The sequence below is a fragment of the Seriola dumerili genome, unplaced genomic scaffold (assembly GCF_002260705.1).
Source record: "Seriola dumerili isolate Sdu_G_001 unplaced genomic scaffold, Sdu_1.0 BDQW01000091.1, whole genome shotgun sequence".
In the NCBI taxonomy this organism is placed as follows: domain Eukaryota; kingdom Metazoa; phylum Chordata; class Actinopteri; order Carangiformes; family Carangidae; genus Seriola; species Seriola dumerili.
Window position 1 is genome coordinate 2,571,995 of NW_019174346.1, and position 22,478 is coordinate 2,594,472.

At 43.3% G+C, this 22,478-nt stretch overlaps 3 protein-coding genes and 1 long non-coding RNA gene across 4 annotated transcripts in view; all 4 read right to left on the reverse strand.

Moving 5' to 3' along the window:
• LOC111222323 (transmembrane protein 211-like) overlaps window positions 1-2,209 on the reverse strand; it is a 99,168-nt gene extending 96,959 nt beyond the window's left edge. Inside the window, exon 1 of the mRNA XM_022746023.1 lies at window positions 1,746-2,209. Within this exon, the coding sequence (XP_022601744.1) occupies window positions 1,746-2,108 (363 nt within the window). The 5' untranslated portion in view covers window positions 2,109-2,209. The remainder of the gene's footprint in view (window positions 1-1,745) is intronic.
• Window positions 2,210-3,487: 1,278 nt separating this feature from the next.
• On the reverse strand, window positions 3,488-4,736 carry LOC111222213. The gene is made up of 2 exons (XR_002665121.1): window positions 4,024-4,736; window positions 3,488-3,752 (listed from the first exon to the last, which is right to left on the reverse strand). It is a non-coding gene; the product is annotated as an uncharacterized LOC111222213 (long non-coding RNA).
• A 779-nt stretch (window positions 4,737-5,515) lies between these two features.
• akap10 (A-kinase anchoring protein 10) lies at window positions 5,516-18,135 on the reverse strand. Its single transcript, XM_022745843.1, has 15 exons — window positions 17,930-18,135; window positions 15,579-15,626; window positions 14,901-15,086; window positions 12,379-12,867; window positions 10,599-10,697; window positions 10,424-10,508; window positions 10,129-10,252; window positions 9,654-9,790; window positions 8,235-8,379; window positions 7,672-7,839; window positions 7,340-7,449; window positions 6,558-6,640; window positions 6,057-6,109; window positions 5,788-5,880; window positions 5,516-5,693 (listed from the first exon to the last, which is right to left on the reverse strand). Exons 1-15 carry the CDS (start codon window positions 17,949-17,951, stop codon window positions 5,688-5,690), a joined length of 1,848 nt encoding a protein of 615 aa, XP_022601564.1. The 5' UTR covers window positions 17,952-18,135; the 3' UTR covers window positions 5,516-5,687.
• A 1,067-nt stretch (window positions 18,136-19,202) lies between these two features.
• Window positions 19,203-21,582, reverse strand: cunh11orf54 (chromosome unknown C11orf54 homolog). The gene is made up of 8 exons (XM_022745974.1): window positions 21,421-21,582; window positions 21,237-21,335; window positions 20,958-21,031; window positions 20,741-20,842; window positions 20,407-20,583; window positions 19,964-20,113; window positions 19,683-19,799; window positions 19,203-19,594 (listed from the first exon to the last, which is right to left on the reverse strand). The coding sequence occupies exons 1-8, from the start codon at window positions 21,485-21,487 to the stop codon at window positions 19,421-19,423; spliced, it is 960 nt and encodes a 319-aa protein (XP_022601695.1). The 5' UTR covers window positions 21,488-21,582; the 3' UTR covers window positions 19,203-19,420.
• Window positions 21,583-22,478: the final 896 nt, after the last annotated feature.

A 22,478-nucleotide genomic window follows, 5' to 3' on the forward strand; every position in this document is an offset into this window, starting at 1 on the left:
GGGGGGTGGAGTAATAAAGCGGCTCTGATGAAAACTTAATGGCCCCTCACCTTTATTCATGGCTGTGGGAGCAGGATCGTGCGTTTGGGTTCACCACTATAATAACACATGTAGCTCTGCACAGAAAAGCAGCTCCATCAGCTCCATCAGCTCCATCAGCCTCCTCACACACTCACTCACTAACACACTGGAAGACCCACTAATTAACTCACTGACAACTGGCTAACAGGCAAAACGACTCCTGATTTTAGCCAAATGAGCCTTAAACACAGTGTAACCCACTTAAACTCAGCGGAGGACGTGCAGCAGTTAATGTGTGAATATAAATCCAGTCGTGTGTTGACTCTTTGCTCTACCTGTCCTCTGCAGTTTCAACACCTGTGCCTCGATGTGAAAACAAACCCGGGCGCTGCATCCGTCTCTCTGCAGCGCTACTATCACACCACCAAGCAGCCACTTATTAATATCTCCCTTTCAAATGCTAATTCCCCTTCATACATAAATCATAACTCCAGAGGTGGCTGGTATATTGTAGCAGTTTTTTTTTTAAGATTTCTACAGGGGGGGTGCAAGGCTGGGGGGTCCAAGCAGCCTGCCTGTAGTCAGGAATTAAATTATCCCACAACTTGCATGAATAGTAAGCGTCCCAGATACAAGACTTCTAACAAGGCCAATTGTTTCTGCTCTAACAAGCTCCAGACTCTCGTCAGCTGACTCCCACTTCACTGCAACAGTCTGATTCGATAGTGAAGAAGTCATTTCCAAACTTTTAGTTAAAGTTGAAGCTCTACAAACAGATGAATGTATTATTGGCTCACCAGCGCTGGTGTGATCAACCCCCCCACCTGTGAGGATGCTTGTTGTTGGATATAATTGCACAGCTGTTTCCTCCACGGGTGGGGGAGAATGGAGAGTGGTCTGAAACAGCCACTTGCACATTTGCTAACTGTTTTCAATTTGATGAAATTGAAATTCCTGCTAGTAGGGGCCCCTGATCAGTGAGCAGCCCCCACCCACCCAGAGCCACTTTCACAGCTTTGATGTGTGTCTGGCGTGCTGTGCTGCAGATGCTGCTCTGTATGATACCATCACCCCCCCACCCCACCACCCCACCACCACCACCACCCCCCAGATCAATGAATCATCTCTTCTGACTGAAACACTCTGCATCATCCCGACTGTGTTTTCACAGAAATTGACTGAGGAGCATCAGAGCCATTATTCTGTAGCATCATTCAGTCGACTGTGACACATGGGTGTGTGTGTGTGTGTGTGTGTGTGTGTGTGTGTGTGTGTGTAGCATGTACAGTGTGTGCCTGAGTTGCATCATGAGGTGTCAGTGAACCCTGTACGGAGTCACAAGAAGATCTAAGACAAATGTGAAAATCAGATGAGCTGCTGTTGATGCTGAACGTGGAGTAACAGCTGATGGATCCAGTGAAATTTACATTGTGACATTAAATCAGAACTATTTCAAATTTAAAAGTGAAAGATAAAGGACTTTTTTATTAATGCAAATCAACTTGTTTGATTAAATGTCTCAAAGCAAGAATCATTCTCTTGAATTTGGTTGATTCTTCATTTACAGCAGTAATTATTTTAATTATTGGGATTATTTTATTATGATGATTATTAATTTTTGCTGCCCAGCTACTGATTCAATCCTGGATCCAATGATAGCATGCCATGCCCACAAGCTCTCATCCATCCACATGTGACAGACATGGGTGTGTAAGGTGAACTACCTGCCAGGAGCTGGAGGGGATCTCTGCAAATTTACCCAGTCCCCCGAAGGTGTAGCATCGGTACATGTGGTCCAGAGACTCCGAGCAGTGCCACAGCAAGCCGAAGCTCACAGAGTCCTTGTTGTGGTGGTGGGGGTGGTGCTGCTGGTGGTGGCTGTTCCTCAGCTGGTCCTTAACAATCCAGGCAGGAGATATGAAGCTGAAACTGCAGACGGCGACCAGAGCGGAGGAGAGGAGCACCCAGAAGCAGCCCACACAGCTGAACATGGTGGCAGCGTGGGGCAAAAAGCCCGGAGACAGACCCAGCTCGATCCCAAACCCGGCTTCTTCTTCTTTCTTTTCCCGGCCCAGGAGCGAATGCATTTGGAGCTCACACCTTCAAGAGCAAGACTTCAACTTCAGCCCCTGACCAGCGCTACATCAGCACAACATCAAATCACTGGACATCCGCAGGGGCAGCTGTGTGAGCGCGTGCCCCCCAGAACATCTGGACTGGAGAAACAAACCAGTAAGAAAACATCCAAAACACATCAGCAGGAGGAGTGACGGCGATACAATAAAGTCAAGTGATCCGCGGCATCCACTCACACTGGAAACATGCCCCAGTCTGACACACAAGATGTTTGTCACACCCAAAACTGTGCGCGCAGCTGTGCGCGCAGCTGGAGCAGCTGGAGAGGCGGTTCAGTCCAGACACAGACAGGTCCTGGGTCCTCAGCTCCTCTGCTCCTCTCAAGGCACTTGCGCTGCCTCAACACGGACAGCAGCGCACATTGCGTTTCAGGAGGAGTGAGTCTGGACAACGTCAAGCTCACAGAGGTTAAAAGGAGTACTTCCGGAAGTGATTTTCAAAGTAAAAATACCGAAGACGCTGCGCCGCAAGATTTGAGATAGTGTTGTGAATGTACCAGAGCCACCACAGTAAAACGCAGAGTAAATTGAAATAATTATAACTAAAGAGGCAATGCACTAATTTTACACATAAATGTCAGTTTGCTCACGGTGATGAGAAGTTCTCAGTCTCAGCCTGTATAAAGTCTGTGGCTCTGGAGATGTCTGACAAAGTAAGCCTGCCATTTGGTTGCATTATGGGAAATGTAGGATCCAGTGTTTTTGGAGCTTGACCTTAGGAACTAAAAGACCATAAAAGCCATTTCAATTCTGACCATTCCTCTTCTCAAAATTTAACGTTTAACGTCTTTAAAAAACAATGCACACATTATTATTATTATCCTAGAAATGTTCACAATGTAACAGAGAGATGGACGTACAACTATATATACTGAATCAACAACAACTGGTTGTTGGACTTGGGTTGAGTCTCTGCAGTTATTCTGTGTTGTATGTTGGGGGGGGGGGTCACACTAAAGATGTAATGTGGTGCCTGTCTGTGTTACATGATCCAGGTGGACAAACAGCGTTTAATGTGCGGAAACCACCTTAGTGGTTTGAGAATTTGGGGAATGCAACTGTACTGTAAATTTTGATAGCTAGGATCAGTCAAGGATCCCTGTAACAGCAGATCCGTCGAATCCCCTTGTTAACGTTAACATCACTTTTACTCTGAAGGCAAAAACGCACACTTCCGGTGTTCTGCAGATTGTCTCTGTTTGACTTGACAGAGCGTCTGACCGCAAGTACCTGTCCAAGTGCACCTCGCACTTTGTTGATGCTCGTTGTGTGCACTAGTTTTCATAAAGAAACGAGACAAAACACTGTAATAAAAACAGAGTATGAAACTATGAATTCAACGTTTTTAATCTGGATGAAAATGTTATTCTGCGCAAAACAAAATACTTCTGAGCATCGACATGTACAGTTAAAGTCAACATTGGTGTATTAATTGTTTCACACAGATACGAGTCCGTGTCAACATCTCAGCCAATCAGAGTCCAGGACTGCGGCTGGCTTGTATGGAGGTGGGCGTTGCCTCTGCACGTGGAGGTATAGCCTCAGTCTGGAAACCACGATGAGCTCGTGGGACTTCACGCAGCACGTAGTAATGCGCTGTGAAAAAGCATAAAGGCGTTTAGCTAATTAATGTGTCAAATATCATACGCCAGTTAGCTTTAGCAGTGAGCTAACTGTGTCTTCAAATACAACCAGAAAATTCACCATCTTTCAAATCCAGTCATTTGGAGAGATGCTCGTGTCCATTTAAAGCAGATATTAAACAGCAAGAGGCGACTTCCACAGTCAGAACTCTAAAATGAATAATTTATGAATGAATGAATGAATGAATGAAACACTTTAAATCTTTTACAGAGCCATACTGTACCCAAGGTGACTGCGAGCCCTTTGAGATGAGTTGTATTTTACAATTTGTGGATTTTTTCTGAATCTGTAGATCTGGTATGAGAGAAGAAAGTAGACACTCATTCTTATGTCTGAAATAACACACCGCGTGACCTGTGTCCTTTTCCGTTTTACCCTAACATAGCACTACAGTCAACACTGCCCCCACATGGTCAGAGGAGATAATAGTCCACTGTAAAGCTGCTGACATGGGCCGAGCTGTCACTCTGCCCACATTTCAACTACAATACTGATTTGAAAATGATTTTTAAAAGAAAACCAATCCCCCTGTAAACATCACACAGCTTCTACATCAAAATAACCACAGCCTGCAGTGGCCTGAAACCACGATAATGTACCAACACTTCAGCTGAGATACGTCAACAAAAAAAATGAGGGCAGACAAAACATTTCATAATATATGTATTTAAATCAAACACAATTTAAATATATTATAGATTAAGTACACATACATGTCAGAAAACATTAGTGGTACATAGTACCAAGAGTCTTTTCTGGTTCTTTTCCACATCTTGGTAAGGCTCAAAAGAAATTAAAAAAATGTTTATTTCACTGAGCACACTTTCCAGTTGAACAGTCCGGTTTGTTTCAGTGATGCATAAAAAAAAACAGCAATCACCATAAAAAAGGACTAACATTAATATATGGGGTAAACCAGAAGTCTACAATTTATATATATATATATATATATATATATATAAACAAACATTTAGGACACGGAGTTTGGAGTTTTCCAACACAACTGGAGCACTTAAGTTCATTAGGGAGTATTTCTTCTTCTACACTCTGAAGGTGCCAGGAGGTTCACACAGAAAGTCAGCCAGTCCAACAACTGAGTCAGATCCTCTTCTGTTTCATTGTCACTTTTCCAGACGTTCTACAGTACGTACAGTTAACAGCCAACGTAGGACAGCTGACAGGAGGGAGCAGCAGACGAGACCACTCCAGACAGGCTGAGGAGAGCAAGTGCAAAAACTGTACACCGCCCCAAACTGAGGACACTCATCCGCTTAATCCTTAAGTAGCTGACCCTTAAAAGAGAATTTCATCTAAAAACAAGGAATGGTTATAAAAGGTGTGGGGAGGTGTGTCATGAGGGAGTAAAGGTAATTCAGTCTTTGTCATGTCCTCCACAGGTCCGAGATAAGACATTGTACAAACACTACGGCTACAGCAACACAGTGATAGTCCTGACTCAGCTGCTGCTGCTTCTTCATGCCTGCATTCTTCTAGCATCACGACGAACGTTTGCTTCCTCAGGAGTCACTTCCTCCAGTCCGACGCAAGCTCTTTACTTTGCTTTTGGCGACTACACGTGTACCTTTATAGTGTTATGGAGTTGGAAGATTGGAACAATGATGCACTTCAAGTTTCCCATTAGCCCATGCATGAACAATCACTCACTCACTCACTCACTCACTCACTCACTCTCTCACACACACACACACACACACACACACTCACACACACACACACACACACACACACGTTGTTCAGGGAGGTGATAAAAAGCCTTGTTCGCTCTCGGAGTAATGCAGTTCATTGCAGGGTGAACCCTGTGTACGGTTTGTCACCGGCTTGGCTGGCGTCTGCAGGGAGTGACAGTCCTTTGGTCGCTCAGTGGGGTCATAACTGCAGACAGACAAAAGAAAACACTCAGAGAAAAACTGTAGTCACTCCACACATCACCGCACAGGAGCGACAGAATACTGAGTGAGGCTCGTACCTTGGTGGCCTTGCCGGGGCTGTCATGGTTTGACTGGTGGACGACATCGTTGACAATCATCTTGGCAATCTGCCACGCCATCTCCTCCTGGGCCTTGAGTCACGGCACAATCAATAACTTTAATTCAGCGCAGGCTGTTATTTACATTCTTTAATAACTCATAAGTCATGGGCTGACGTCACAGAGTGAATCTGAATACATGCTGTTGAGAGCCTCGTCATGTGCCTCAGACCACTGAATTATTCATGGTTATTTAATTGCTTCCTCACCTCATCTGAGTTGCCTTGGACCCATTTCTTCATGGCTTGAGAAAACATGGAACCTAAAGGAGGGGGGGGGATGAGACAAACATCAGTAAACAGAAAACAAATAATGTGTCATTTGTTTCTTTAACTGAACAAATTAACTGCTAAAATCAAATCAAGGTGAGTTCATCCTGACACATTAAGGTATTTAATGCTTTATCAACAGGCAATTTGATTAGTTATCCTGTAGCTCAAATGCCTGAGACTCTACTCCAGACAAAGAGTAGTGGAGGACGTGTTTTTTCTTTTCCAAGGGGAATGTTCTTAAATATTTCAAGAGACTATCAGCTGTAAGGAGAATGGAAGCAGCCACTAGAGGAGGTTTATATTCGTGGGCAAAGAGTAGACGTTTTTCACTGCAAGGAGGGAAGAGATAAAATATGACAGAGTGAGGGTAAAGATACAAAGAGAATAATGAGACAGATGGAGGTAGAGGAGAGAGAGACAAGTGCGAGTGTGTCGTGCCTTTGGATTTCTTCACATCCGGCTCTGGCTCTGCCTCCCTGATAAACTGGCCCAGCTCGTTCACCTTCCCAAACGTCATCCTTCTGAGCAGAGAGAGGAAAGGAGACGGATGAAGACAGCAGACAGAGCAAATGGGACAAAAGTGAGCCTCAGGCGCACGCACGCACACACACACACACACACACACACACACACACACACACACACACACACAGCATTCAAACACCGCTGATAGTGTGTGTGTGTGTGTGTGTGTGTGTGTGTGTGTGTGTGTGTATCCATTCAAAAACTGCAGTTTCAATAGAGAGTGAAAAAACAAAGAGAGACTACAGCTTTGTCTTTCAATAAGATCTTTCTCTTGAATTATTTTTGTGCAGGATTTTTCAAAGCAGACTCATAAAACACTTTACGACTGAGTCAATAAAAACAAAAGGATACAAGCATTGAATCCAAATGAAAGGAACATAAAGGAAGAGAAACATAAAAGTCAAAGACGACAAGGAAACTTGAATAACAGCAAATCTGTGAGAGGTACATTTTAGGAGGTGATTTAAAAAAACGATTTAGCATCTTTAAAACCAAATTGGTGGTTTTTAGTGTTTTAACCGATCAGCTACGAGTCACATAATGTTTTCTCTTAACAGCCGACTCATTTTTTAAAGCATACCTCATGTTTTAGGTCGATGTCTGAGCGTTCAGGCTGCCTCTGCCTCTCATTCGTGTCACTAATCATTTGTATTCACCTATCTGACAGCAAAGGAACATCAGACACACAAACTCACCCAGCGTATGGCCGCTGGTACAAGGACTCCGGGTCCAGACTGGCCACGTCCACTGTGATCGCCTCATCAAAGTTTTTCAGGATCTTGATCGCGGCCTTTCTGGCACCGTGCTGCAGTGAGGACAGCACGAACTCAACGTTTAGCAACACGACAGGTAACCGTTCCCATTTTTTTTCTATGAAGACAACTAAACGACAGGAATGACCACGACCCTTTGGCATTAACAAAAATATCTTCATTATTCATCTAATGAGGCAGAACAGGTCTAAATGTCAGCAGACAGGGGAACATCCCCACAGGGGCCGAGGACGGGGGTTAAAGCCGGGGGTCACCTGAGTCTGAGAGCCCTCGCTGGCATTTGAACCGGAGCGGTCGTTGTCCGCGGGCCCGCTCTGACCTGGAGTGCTGACATTCACAAATTCATCCGCCCGCACAGAGTTGATGAGGTCACTCAGGTATTTGTAGTAAAGGTTGCTAGACAGGAAGCCTGGCATGTAGACCTGAACAAATGCAAAACAGCTCTGTTAGAAAATAATGAGCTGCCTGATATATTTCTGGGCAAGAGTTACAAAGGTTTGCTACTGACCTTTACGTGCTAACAACAGTGTTGAGCTTTTATTTCATTATCGTGAGGCAGGTGCATTTGTCAGCGATGTAAAAACACCATTTGTAAGTGACTTACAACACAAAACCTTCTGGAGGATTCTATTAAACTGAAGAAAACAGTTCAAGTAGATGCTTTTAAAAGCATGTATAATTAGATAGTTTAAAGGGCAATGTATCTGAACTGAATGCCTCATATCTCTGTTCTACTCTGCTGTATTTTACATAGCTGGAAGAAGCCCCATAGTAACCACTGAAGAGCCGTTGGTGGGTGGCTATCAGAGAGTCTGACCTTCTCCATGGTTGTCCAGGCCTGTCTGAGCGGAGTGGTGAAGCAGTCGGGGAGAGGTCCTCCCTCTCTGCAGATATTCGACTCTATCTCCATCCGCACGGAGTCGCCGAAGCCCAGAGGGTTGGTGGCTTGGAGTGAGAAATACCTGGAGAGGAAACAGCATGATGAGCCACTGAATTCACATGACGCCACCTACAGTATATTAACATTTTAATCACTGTCCAAAATACAATTCAGAACAAACATCAAGAAGTATAAAGGACAGAGAAACATGAACCCCTGAGGTTCGCAAGCAAGAAAACTTAAAACAGAGGAAGAAAAAAATAGCCAACATGTGCAGTCCTGCCCCCTCACCTGACCTAAACCTTCAGTCTGCTCAGGTCACCACAGGCTGAGCGAGAAGAGTTCAAAGCACGGAATAACAAATAGTAAAATAGGATTTCTTAATGGCTGCGGACAAATCCTCCAATAAAAGAGGACTGGACTGTATCATCAATAGAGAAACTGTGTGGAGAAACTGACCTTCACCTTCTGATTATGATACAATCACTATGTAAAATACTGGAAAAAATAGACTACATACTGTACATGTGCCTATAAGATGTAGCCCAGTACAGAAGTCATTAAAAGCCCCATTTTATTTATGTGTGCCCATGTCAACCCATTATTTATGTCCAAAAATATCAATAAAATTTATGGCAAAAAACAAATTTAACTGAGGGAGTTAACTGAGTTTATCTCTCCAGGTCCAGTGTTTATGTGAGAGAGATGTTAATCACAGGCAACATCATCAGACCCAGGAACATCAATAATAAGACATGAGAGGAACTAGTGACACAAGTGGGATCATTCAGCCATAGCAACGGCATACAAAGGAAAATTTAAACAATGTAATCACACCACTAGAGAAGAATTAGAAGTTGTAGAAATGAGGTTGTCTGATGAGGTTTATCCGACCAAGGTGTTGCATTTCTAGTCAAAGCAGCAAACTAACAGTGTGTCGACTCTTTTTCTAATGAAAGACAACCGAGGATATCGTTTCTAAGTCCAATTATCAGTCATTCTGAGCTGCAGTGATGGAAGAAGAGAAATGTATGAATTAACTGAATCACTGGACTGAAATTAAAGGTTTAATTAGGATTTTATACAAAAAAAAACACCAGTGAGGTCGGGGAACAGTGAAAAAGGAGAGGAGCAAGCTTTTACTTTTTTATTGCCTCCAGTAACTCCAAGGAAATGATACGGGGAAAGTAGTATAACACTTAAAAGGAAAATATCTATTGTGAAACTAAATAGACATAGTGATTATAACATGATGGGTACTTCCAAGTATCAAATCAAACTCACTCTTATAACAGAAATAACTGGGTGTTTTGAAGCATGACAGGATTGCAAAGCAGCAGCAGACACGGCACCTACTTGTCGTAGAGGATCATGGCGTCGTTCTGAGCCTCCTGGCCGTCGTACTGGCCCTTTTTAGCTGCGAGCTGGTTCTGGAAGTTGTCTGCCGCCAGCCAGAACTGCAGTACATTCATCGCCTCCTCCTTTTCCATGTACTGCAGGGGATGAGATACGGAGCGCAGAACAACTGAAAGTCCATGCGTGTTTTTACAACATCCTTGTCTCCTTGTTGACTCTGCCACACCTGGACTCTCTTAGTGTACTGTGTTAATTATCACTTCTGTATTATATCAATGGGTTAGGAGATTGTAAAACAAGCATTTGTGTTTGTTATATTGACCGTGTCCTCAGTTAATTACAACTGTAGAACTATAGAAATTCCCTCTGGAATAGATGAGCAGAACCTGAGAGAGGAGGGTTTAACAGAGTCAGTGTAGAAACCTGCTTGTGATCACAAATAAATAATGTTGAGAGAACCACTGAGCCCACTCACCTCAGAGAAGTAGAAGAGAGCTGACTCACAGAACAAAATGTCAGCCAGGAACACAGAGCCACTAGTCAACACTTCAATCTGGTATTTACAGAAATGATGGCTCCGCAGGAATTCACTAAAGTGCCTGGAAATGAAAGGGCGAGTGGAAGATGAATACAGCTGCTGCCGTGGTGGTAACATGACAAAGAGAACACCGGTAACACTTCTTAATGTCAAGAGTTAATACTCACCTGGCACAGGAAACCTTGCCAGGTGAGTATTAACTCCTCTAGAAAATGAATAGATGGAAACTCACTGTTGCTCCAAGATGGCGAAGACGACAGACTGTGCAATGACAAAGCAGTTTGGGTCCACCATGCCGTCCTCTCCACATATCTTAGCTGCACAGAGGAGGGGACAGCAGTATTACTGTACAACAGGATAACATTCAAGATGGATGACCGAGTCTTTGATTGTCTTCTGTATCTTACCAACTATGTCATTTCTGATTTGTTCTGTGATGGGGATGGGCCTCACAGCGTCCGGAGAGATGTACTTGGTGAAGATGGTAACAGCATCTTTCTCTATACCTGGAACGCACAGAGGCAAGTAGCTGATCATCCGGTGATGCTACGAGAGTGATGCTTTCCCCCCGTGTATGTCAACGAAAAGATATTTTAAAGGTTAGGTTCACATTTTATGCACATATGTAGATTAAAAGGATAATTGGTCAGTGTTGTTGTTCCTCCTGTCCGTTCTACCTTTCCAGTTTAAATATGGACTCAAAAGACGACTCTGAATCACAAAGTCGGGATGCTGTGGCGTCAGACTGGGATGGCACTGTGCCCCTTTATTTAACCAAAACCTTCTTGGTCACTAGTGAGGGATAAGGCCAGTCCCAATGTCCACCCTCACAGAATCACAGACGTGAAGACGTGTTCCCGGTGAGTCCCTGAGGGCCTAGGACTGTCCTACTGTCTCCAGCAGACATTTTGAGCCCTTTATGCACACTTTCAATAAGTCTGCATTTCTGCAGACTTTGCCTGAGGGAATATCCCAAAGTTCATAGCACTGTGACATTAAACACGGGGTTATTTGTCCTGTGGTGACATGATGATGGATTCCAAATATACTTTCATCAGATTTGATCCCACATTATTTTTTTTCTTTACAAACAGGGAGCAAAGGAAGGGAATAAAACTTTTTTTTGTAAAAACAAAAGTCCAAAATCCACAATTGAATGCACATGTTTTGGCATCGCCAAGGTAACGTGATATAAGTAGCTGTCCCATTCCTCTTCAAACCATTTTGAGCCCTTGCAGCCTCTCACACTCAATCACTCACCAGGTGCCGTCAGTTAAGTCTGTGAGGACTCAAGCCTTAGGGGGGACTTTGGGATTGGGCCATATTTTGTTGCACAGGAAGTGAGAAATTTAAGAGAAAACAAAAAGTGTTCCTCCACCACCATCACCAGGCAATAGCCACATTTTCATAAAATTGTCAGTCAAAAGAAATTGCAAACTATTGTGCATTTCCATCTAGTCTGATGCCAATGTTATAGTTGCTTGATGCAGAGTGTGATGCACTGAGATAAACACTTAGTGGCGCTGATTCTCCAGTCCACTGCCATTAAACCATTACAGAAGAAGAGGGTGCAGCAAGCTGACAAAATCAAACCAGCACCAGTCAAACCTCAAACAAAAGGAAAACATCTTCAAAACGTGACTGAAATGTGACATTTATATTTGTGTCATGAGTTAATCTGATAATGTGTCTCCTCACCTCTCCACACAGATCTGATGTTTTCATCTTTTCATTGTCTCTCTAGTGGAAGCTTGAGTGACAATTAAGTCACGTGCTGCTTCATGTACGTCATAATCTATTCCCTAAGTCTGTTTCCAGTGCGTTTCCTGTTTATCAATACACCTCATCAAATTTCCTGCATTTGCACTCAGATTTGAAATTGAATTTGCACAAAAGACAGGTGGATGGAAGCACACTTGATATCTCTGCATAAAGCTATTCAAAAATGAAATCATCTTATTTTGGCTTTAACAGGTAATTAGTAATTTAGTTTAGTTTATTAGGATCCTTGTTAGCTACAGCAGCTATAGAAAGCTGCCTGACATAATCATTTTCCTGATTATCAAATACGGAGATGTGTTGACCACCAGTGTGATGAAAAGTCACTTTCTGAATCTAAAACATCCTGAATTGATTGAACATGTAAATAATTGGTCAAATATAAAAAAAAGAAAAAGACTGACTCACTTTTCATGAGTTTGTCAGAGTCTCGCAGGGCGCTGTTCGCCTGCACCTTGTAGGGAGTCCCTGTCCTGGAGGGTGCCTGCCTGCTGGGGGTATCTGCTCGAGGGGTGCCGGGTCTCAGGCCCGCGTCTGAGCTGGAGGAGTCCCGCCGCTCTGACGGCACTGCAGGACGTTCACTGCTACTGTCCCGGGCGAGGGCATAGGGCGTGTGTGGGGCCGTCTCGGGGAACTCTGAGCCATCTGGGGAGGCGGGGACGGGCTCAGCCAAGGAGCTGTGTTTGACAGAGTTTAGACTGTGCGCTCTGACTCGCGACCAGCTGGTGGAGCGGAAACCCTCAGCCTCCAACCAGAACCGAACCAGATGGTCAGCACCCTGCAGTTCCGTGAAATGCATGTAGTGCGGCATCGCCACATTGTCCCGGAGGACCTGGTCCACCGTCTTGGACAGCCGAGAGCGGGTCTCCTGGGGCTGATAGTTCACACTGGAATGACCTGCAACATACAAACACACACGCAACTGAGCAACATAGTAGATGAACACGTAGGTTTTAAAAACACATATTTTACACCTCAAGAGCAAGTTTTGTTTTTTTTGCTTCATATGATTTGCATTCTATTGAAACTCTTGGATCAATATGCCACAGTGTGAACAGTGTATTTCCAGTAATATCACATTTTACAAACAACGCAATGTCAACAACTTAGAATATTCTATTATAATTAATCTCTAATTAAAAGAATTCATTGATTATAAAAAAGAAAGCTCCGAGTAAAAACTTTTGTAAAACACTTGTATTTCATATATTTCTGTATTTTTAAGGTCAAGAATATCAACATTGTTACTGACACAAACATTAGCCAGACGCCCTGCTGTTCACAAGACAAGAGGATTTATACCACCTTAAAGTGCAAAACAGACACTAAAATATAACTTCATATCAGACTGAGCACACACAATTTCTATGATTCACAGCTTTCACACTAGCTGGAAGATAAAAATGTGCTGTATATTAATGGGAGCCAGAACAAGAAACGAAAGATAAAAAGTGGATTTTCTGAGTACAGCTCTCCCATTTCACCTGGAAATGTGGTCCAGGCTGAAGGCTGACGTGAGCCGAATTCAAACTCCTGGATATTTGTTTGGAGTCTTGAGAATTTCGAGCCCTCCGTCTGACTATAGGCGGCCTTAGACTATGCAATTTCACAGATGATTTAACCCACACAAACTTTTAAGGATCACACATCAACAGCGTCTTCGTGCGTGTATGAAGTGTGTGAACTGCGGGGTCCCCAAACTCCTGCTACATCTGAACACTGGGAAAAAAGAAAAGTGACTCCTGTAGGGATGCCGTATTATTTGACTTTACGATGCCTCAAAAATAGACTCTGTCTGAATATCATCCACCATCCTGGGGGACTGGGAGCGCGAGCACAAACACACACACACACACACACTCTCCCAGAAAACAAAATAAGTGAGGGAGCGCACTCACAGACTACAAACACGACACTTGTTGGATTATGAATCAGAGCACATCAGCTGTAGTGAGACTTAAGTGTGGGGGCGGCGGCTTTGTTGTGTTGTGTTGGCTCTTTGAAAACAAGACAGTGCTTCAAGAGGTGTCACCCATGCTGAGGTGCTTGTCAATCAGCCACTTCGCATTCCTAGAGATGATACAGTCAAGGCCACCTTCATTCTGAAAGCCGAAGTGACACATAAAACGTTTCCTTCTTTGAATCGTCCTCCTACACTTCCTTCCTTTGTCTTCCTTCAGTCTAACCACAGCCCAGAAATCACTGGCACCAGGTGTGTTTCAGTCAGACTCTGTCGCCCAGGCTGCAGCACAGGTTCTTCCACCTCTGCCTGATTCACCCCAGCTATTCTCTGGGCAACTTGCTCGTACAGTTCAGTTCCCGTCACTGCTGTCATTCAGCATTTCAGCCGCACTACGTATCATAGCATCCAGCGTTCACACACAGAATCTAATTTTAGAGCCCTTCTGATAAAAGGGAGGAGCTGTGTCTTCACCATGTGACCAGAGGAGAGGACTGCAGGGCTCGCTTCCTCCTGACAGGCTTTGGAAACTTTAGCTGCTCATCAAAACTGATGTATGAGGTCACATGAGTGCTTCACATCGCCACTTGCACAAGACAGGTGGCTGTTTAAGCTATTTAGTGATGCAAGAGCCACACTGAGGCCCACTGTAGCTAAACAAACGTGACTAAGAGGAACCTAATTATTCCCATAAGGTTAAACAGGAGCTTATGATGCTAACTTTTGGCGTTTCCTGCTGCAACAGCCAGATTTTTGTTCAACCCAATCCAAGCTAAAAAACTGTTAACGGTGATACTAAACGTAAACAGAACAGCACGACTACAGCATGATTACAATCAGTTAAGAAACCCAGATGATGGTTTCTTCAGTTATTAATCTACCTCACATTTAGATGCTGAAATGTTTGGTTGGTTCTTTATATGTTATCACTAAAAACCAGTACACAAACACATGAATGCAGTCTCTGTACCAAGGTCGCCAAAGTGTGCAGCCTCCATGTGACTCGGCTGTTTCTTGAGGATGGCGGTGCGACCGCGGGCGAAGGAGTCCATGTTGGCAGAGATGGCGTTGATGGCCACATGGCTGGGCCCCGCAGCTTCCTGGATGGCATGGTGGTTCCTCAGTCCTAATGATGGAGAGTGAGGGCTGACTGGAGCTGGAGGACAGCAACAGAGGGAAAAAAAAACTGAGTACAATGTAAAATGATATTAACGCTCTGAGTGGCCTGAATGTACAACGTCAGCGTGGCTTCATGAAAAGCTCTTTTAGTGACGGCTCCTGAAAGAGCTCACAGTTAATGTACAGAGGCCTCAGGGTGTGTGACATGTTGGAGGCGACAGACTGCTCAGTGTTTGTTTGACTGTGAGCTTCATGTGTTTCACTTTACAGCCGGAGGTCATAATTTTGGTCCTTGTGATTATATAACCAGCAGTGATTAAACTTAGTAAGAGCCATCTTAAGAAAACAGCTATTTGAATTCCTTCCTTAAAAAAAGCCTCAGTCATATGATCACACACAGATGCACTGATAAAAACATTTGATATTAAACACCCTTGTACAGTCATACCATCAGTCCTTAAAACAAAGCTTTTTCGATTCAACACTGTGTGACACTTTCATAACTTCACAGAAGTAATAATGAACTCACCTCTGTTGACTTTAGCATCTGTCACTCTCTCAGGTTCTTTGCTTTTGGCTGTGTGAGGAAAGATGAGAGCGGGGTTGGAACTAGAGAAGCACACAGCATTTTGATTCACAATGTGGGGCGAGACGAGCAAGAGGAAACAAAAAAAAGGTAAAGGGGTTGGTGTGGTGTCACTGGAAAAACTAGAACAAAACATCTAGTTACATAATGACGTAGTGAGGAAACTGATATAGTAGAGAAGCAGCAGTGAAGTTAAACAGGGAAGCTGTGCTCTGATGTGTAAAAGCTCAGTCCTGCTCATTAAATATCAGAAGCAGAACTGAGAGGGGTTTCATAATGAACCTCAGCATGGAGTCCTTCCTGACGTTTGTGACCTTGGTCTATTAGTTCTGGTGGGTCCTGACATTTTACAGACAGATTGTGTCAGTCTGAGACTCACTGATTTATGAACAAGTACATGGCATCATAATATATGTGGCCGGAAGCAACACTAGAAATATTTGATGCAACTCCTAAACTCCGCGGCTGGTGGTAAGCACTCAGAGTGATTCGCCATTCATATCTTTAGATTAGGCTGTTGCTGCAAAAAGCAGCCAGGCCAAGTATCAGTTTCAAGCACTGGCATTACAAAATGGACTGAGAGGCCTGGGCAGAAGATGCTCTTTCAGGAAGACATTTTGGACAGAGCTGTTAGTGAATACATGTGTCAGCCAAGAGTCAGAGTCGACTGGCAATGGTAAGCTGTCTGTCACAGATAAAAGCTGTGACTTTGAAATAATCTAAGCTCCAACAACCTCTACTGTGCTGAACTAAAGCATGGGACAAATAACACCAGATGTCTTTGTTGTAAATAAATATTCATCAGGTGGTTGGCTGCAAAGGATGTTCAGGAATAAAGAACAAACAATATTTTGGATGCATTACTAAAACCTTATCGATCCCAAGGAACACCCTCTTCCAGTCTGTCCTGCGTGTCATCTTGGTTCAGATATAATAAGAGCACTCTCTCTAATATTTCCTCATTTTGCAGCCCTGCTGTGTCAGCTGCTTTGAGCACTGCAGCCTAGGAAGCAAAACCACTAAAGTCACTGTTGAAAATGTACACATGTAACCTTATTTCCTGAAACAGAAGCAGATTTCAGCTGAAGTCCGTTTCACAATCACTGCCTCTACATTCTCTCCTATCATATTTGTGTACTGTATCACAGCAATTGGACATACTAGTAGATAGACACCTGGAGCAGCGGAAATGCCTCTTGTAATCTACTTATGATGGTGTTGCATATAAATGTGGTGCTTCTTATTCAAATACACTCCAGTGCCAGTTTAGTTGCTGAAACTTGTGCAGTCTAATACAACTGCCCTGCAACAAATCCTACCTCCATGAAGGCTGTAATGTACAGTTTTGTTTTAGAGAAGTGTTGATAGATGATTACATCACACTGCATCAATTTTAGTTAGGTGTTCCTCACAAACTAGCAAATGAGTGTAACAACCAGTATGTGTTTTGTACCTCCAGCCCACTTAAGTTTCAGCGGCTCAGTAAATAATCAAGGAATTAAAATACATTAAGCTGGTGAACAATTTCTCATTTCTATAACATACTTTCTATGTCATGTAGTGACCATTCTTTTATTTTGTAGTCTGAGCTGTGAAGATTAGCCTGGAGCAACGCCTGGTCATGTTGCTGTTGATAACGAATACTGCTTCAAGTCAGGTCCAATTCATTCAGGTCCTGCCACTGGATGATTGGTCAGGATGATGCTGACCAATCGTTAGCTACATCCCTACAGGTTAACGTTTCTCACTGCTGATTACACACGTTTTCTTTACGATAATTAACGACTCTAATTCAAGCACAGCGGATAATTGTGACCTTTTCTCAGACGTCTTGCTCGTTAGAGCTGAGTGAAAATGTCCTGATCAAGCTAGCTTAGCTAGCAGCCATAGCACAGTTGCGACACTGGTGTTGGCTATCACAGACAGTGGAGCTCACTGAGGGTTTAAACAGTTTGAAGCATTATTTTAATCAACATTCATAGTGGTGTGTGTAATCTGAATACCGCCGACAGTTCCCTGCGGTAGATTTACCACCGCCCGGGCTAACATTAGGTTAGATAAGGCAGGGAGGATAGAGAGGCCACCGCTAAGCTAACCATGTCACAGCCGTGAGCCGCGGCAGCAGTAACACACACTTCCACACACACACCGCCGTGCCCTTGGATAATTTACTTGTGGCCGCAGTCTGACCACATTAGTTACATCTTGTCGGGGAGCGCTCTCTCCTCAGCCGGACTCTGTGAGCGGCTAGCTGCCGTTGACGTTGCAGCCTTCAGAGGGAGCTTGTTCCTCACCTTTCCTCTTGAAAAACGACATGACGGGTTTCTCTCTGTGGACGTTTCCTCAGCTCACTGACACCGTCCCGTGCATCCACGGCTCCCTTCATTCAAGTGCATCTGTCCCTCACACTCCTGAGATGGAAACGGGTTGTTATCGCAGCCCCGGCGAGTGCTGTCAAATTACAATTTTCTCCAAATCCAAGCCCAGTTCAACGGCCATATTGTCAATAAACGTCTTACTTCCGGGCTGGTGCGGCAGCAGCATTGTGGGAAATGGTGTGTTACCTGCTTTGGTCAGAGGAGGGCGCTATTTCTGAATGGATAACAAAAGTCTTTAACATAATGCAATGTGGTTTCTAGAATTTGACAAAAACATACAACAATAAATGTACTTAATATAGTTGTTATATCGGCATATATTGTATGGTATAGATACGTGACCATTCCTTTTTTTTAAGTTATATTTTTGGGCATTTTTGCCTTTATTCTGATAGTACAGTGAAAGTCAGTCAACAAAAAGTGACCATTATAACCTTCCTGAAGGGAGGATTTATTGTAGAAGAATATGTGTGCCTAATAAACTGATAACTGAGTGCATAAAGTGTATATATAAAATGTAAAGAAAGTATATGTTTTGCTTAAATTTACATCCTGGGACATAATTCACCAACCATGACTGTAAAATCTAAAAGGTCAGAATTAGTTTCATCATAACAATGACAAAATGTGTCATTATATTTCTGCTGCTAACTCAATTATATTTAATATAACTGCACCACAGTTCAGTGTTTTTTGTTATCTACAGTATGTTGAGCCCATTTTAATCACGTAACACTGAATCAGAGCAGAAGAATTTATAAAATTATTACAAAGGCCCAACATTCCCCCATGAGCAAACACTTGACGACAGTGGCAAGATGTTTCCACTTCCACCTCTGCTATCACACCAGAACAAGTGCAACTGTCAGAGACACATTGTGTTTACACCTCCATCCTCCTAAAAAGAGGCCCGGTCATGCAAGTAAGAGGAAACCTGTGTAGGGCAACTACAGCTGTATCAGGCCTTAAAATGCTTTGTTTTCTCTGCCAGTGCAAACAGTGACAACACAGATGTTACTGCAGCTGTCTGGTTTGGTCTGCCTTATACAATGTTTTTATCAAGATGGAGTTGGCAGGCAACTGTGTATTTCAATGTCCCAAATTTACTATTTATTTAGAGGAAACACATGTTGCCATTTACTTCTGCAGTCAGTGAACAAACAGCCAAGACAACACAAAACACTTTTGATGTTTTTATTTCATGAACTGCAGTGATTGTGTTTATAAGAAAATCTCTGAGAGAGATGTGATTTAAGAGGAAACTTCACAAGTAATTCTGACTAATAAATTTGTTTAATTGAAATCACTTGTGGGGTATTATAATATATAGAACCTATTATAAATCCCATACTGTTTGATGGATTTGATACTATGCTGACAACATGATTGATGAATTCATTCAGTTTTTCAGTCTCGTCCCACTCCGTGCGTCTCTTTGGGCCTGTCGATGCGGTAGACAAACTCTGCCGGCATGAAGTAGCCCAAGTACTCCACACTGTCAGGAGTGGTGTCTATGTAGTAGTGGCCACCTTCTCCGTGGTGGCTGAAGCAGTGGGTGTGCTCCACCCGCAGGTCCAAACCCTGAACACACAGCGAACAAGTGACCAGAACCTTTACAAGACAGCCCACTTTGCAAATGCACCTCTGATAGATCCGTTTGTTTACTTACGGGATCTCTGGACACGAGCACTGACTGGCAGATGAGCGGAGCGCTGACCTCAAAGTGCTTGAGCCAGTTGTTGACCTCATCGTTGGTGTTGAGGGGGCAGACCGAGAACTCTCTTGGCTATCGATGAGCCAACACCAGAAAATCAATCAACACATGTAACTGTCAGTAACTACATAGATCGATAGATAGATAGATAGATAGATAGATAGATAGATAGATAGATAGATAGATAGATAGATACTTTACTTTATCCGCTCTGGGAAATTCACGTGTTTATTTACCATGATGTGGATTTTAGCTTTCCCTTTCTGTATGACAAAGGTGCCTCCCAGAGCCAGGCTCTTCTCAGGGTAGCGCCCTTCGAGAGTCTTCCTCAGGGCCGTCACCAGACTGTGGCCTCCTGTCCTCTTCTTGGCTCGCACCTCTATGACCTGGAGAGGGACATGGGTGACGAGGACACAGTGAGTGAGCTAGTATAGTCACCGTCCTTTTGTTAATGTTTATTCTTTCAAACGTTAGGAGCACACATGTGGTCATGGGTCACGCACAACAACTTTGTTATTAATTTGCAGATAATTGTGTTGAAGTTCATAAACAACCAGGGAAGTTCATTATTGGCCAGTAATGACAATGCATTTTTGAAGGAGCGCCGGTGAAAGCACCATCACTCATTCTCTGAGGCAAAGAGCTTCCAGATCTTGTTTGGTCAGATAAGACCAATTACCTTTCCAGACTTCCCTTCACAAGCATACAGATTTCCCAGCAGCCCAAAGTTGCAGTCAGAGAATCTGTCACTGTATTTTTCCTGGAGACACTGACCATCAGCCGGATTGATGGAGGAGAAGTAACTGCTGTTCACTGCAGGCCTTCCCTCCGCTTCTGTCAGGACCAGAGGCATCAGCTGTGGGTGAGAGTATTTTCTCCATCAGCTCATGCATCACAACAACTGTTCTCAAATCTTACAATGACAACATGATACTTTACTGAAGGGAAATCCACCGATTTATTGATGCCAACATGTTGCTTTAATCTGCATGAGACATTAAGTATTGAACAACCTCTGCATTCATCCCGACGATCCTGGAGGGAGCAGCTGCTGCACCCAGGATGAAAGCTCCCGGTAGCTCCAGCTCTTTAGATATAGTGTTCATGTTGTATTCCTGGGAGGAGGAAGAGGGAAACCAATATAACAATCCCATTTACTCTGACTCATTTCACATTATCACCATGCAGCATCCTCACACACTGCTCTGAGTGTGGTGAGAAAAAAGCTACCTTGTGCTTTTGAACCACGGGAACCAGGTACGGTACACCACCAACATCAGTGATACGAGGACTTCCACACAGGCCTTTAGTGTGAGTGACAGTAAGAGAAAAAACATTACGCAACACAAATCTGGCACGACTCTGTTTCACTCCACAATCTGCAAAGTAAGTTCACGAGCGTGCATGAATGGTTTCTGAGATGTAGATGAATACTGTGCACAGGTTTGAGACAATGTGGAAACAGTGCAGACAGTGGAATATGATTGAATGTGCAGAGTGGGCTCTTACCTTTGACAGGAAACTGGAACGGTTCTTTGGTGAGATCTGGACACTCCACAACACTCACCTGAACTTCTGCAAAGTTGTCCTCCAGTCCTGCTTGTAATACTGTAACCAGCCAAAATATCTGGATTACTCTCCCTTTGTGAACATCCTCTTTTATAAGCATCTTTATCACAGCTGAAGCTCTTACCTCCGCGCAGCTCCTCGAGATCTGGGGCGTGCAGCTCGACCCTCACAGTTTTACTGATGTCTGCCATGACTGTAGGTTACTGCTGTCCTGGGTGACTCTGCCTGTAAACTGCTAGCACTGCAGGAAAAGTCGATGGTTGGAGCGGGCACATTTACTGTTTGGTTAAAGTTTAACCAAAGAGTAAACACTAGCAAGATAGTTCCTGTCCTAGATAGTTTTTTTTCCTCGTCTATGCATTACCAGTAAAATAGATAGATAGATAGATAGATAGATAGATAGATAGATAGATAGATAGATAGATAGATAGATAGATAGATAGAGGTGTCCAGTAGTTCATGCTTATTAATAATAATAATAATAATAATAATAATAATAATGGTTAAAACATAGATAAAACAAAGTATATGTATTTTGTTCATGAGTAATATTGTAATAAGTCAGTTGTATAATATAAACAAGTTATATATTTCTTATAGGTGATATTTATATCAATTTATATATTTAACTTATAAATTCATACCGTCCAATTATTTTAAGTATTATTTTAATTTCAACAACCTAATTGTTTCAATTTCTACTAAAGGTCATTCTGGAGCTTTCATCTCACGGTCTTCCTCATCTGTCTGATTCTAATTACGCGCTTATGTCACGTTCACTGGTTTTTAACAACTTGAATTTATTGTGGGAATCGGTGCAGACGAAAGCGGAAGTAGAAAGGAGTGAAACTCTTGTTCCTGTGTATGACTTTACCTCCTCTTTGGTGATTGGTCATATGATGAATTGTCACGTTGCTGACGTATATTCACTTCCTGGTTGTGCTGAAAACACTCGTGTGGTGTGTGTTGTTGTATGTGTTTGTTGTAGCGCAGCTGCGCGACATTAAAGAAAGTGTTTGGTTCATTTTAACATCATGTTTCAGCTGCAGAGCTTCAGTTAGACCGACCACACGCGTCTCGAGTCTCTTCCTCGTTGGAGGAACCAGGAGGATTCAGTCTCCTACGGCTTCCTACCAAAGACCTGTTGCTGAGCTCCACAATGACCGGAGTGCATAAACCTCT

Coding starts and splice junctions, on each gene's coding strand:
- akap10 (XM_022745843.1), bottom strand. CDS start 17,951: ATGTCGTTTTTCAAGAGGAAAG. Junction 8,380..9,653: donor GCCATGATCCTCTACGACAA/GTAGGTGCCGTG, acceptor TTTCCTCTCCAG/GTATTTCTCACTCCAAGCCA. Junction 6,641..7,339: donor TACCAGCGGCCATACGCTGG/GTGAGTTTGTGT, acceptor CTCTCTGCTCAG/AAGGATGACGTTTGGGAAGG.
- cunh11orf54 (XM_022745974.1), bottom strand. CDS start 21,487: ATGGCAGACATCAGTAAAACTGTGAGGGTCGAGCTGCACGCCCCAGAT. Junction 21,336..21,420: donor TCTCGAGGAGCTGCGCGGAG/GTAAGAGCTTCA, acceptor GGCTGGTTACAG/TATTACAAGCAGGACTGGAG. Junction 21,032..21,236: donor GTTCCAGTTTCCTGTCAAAG/GTAAGAGCCCAC, acceptor CTCACACTAAAG/GCCTGTGTGGAAGTCCTCGT.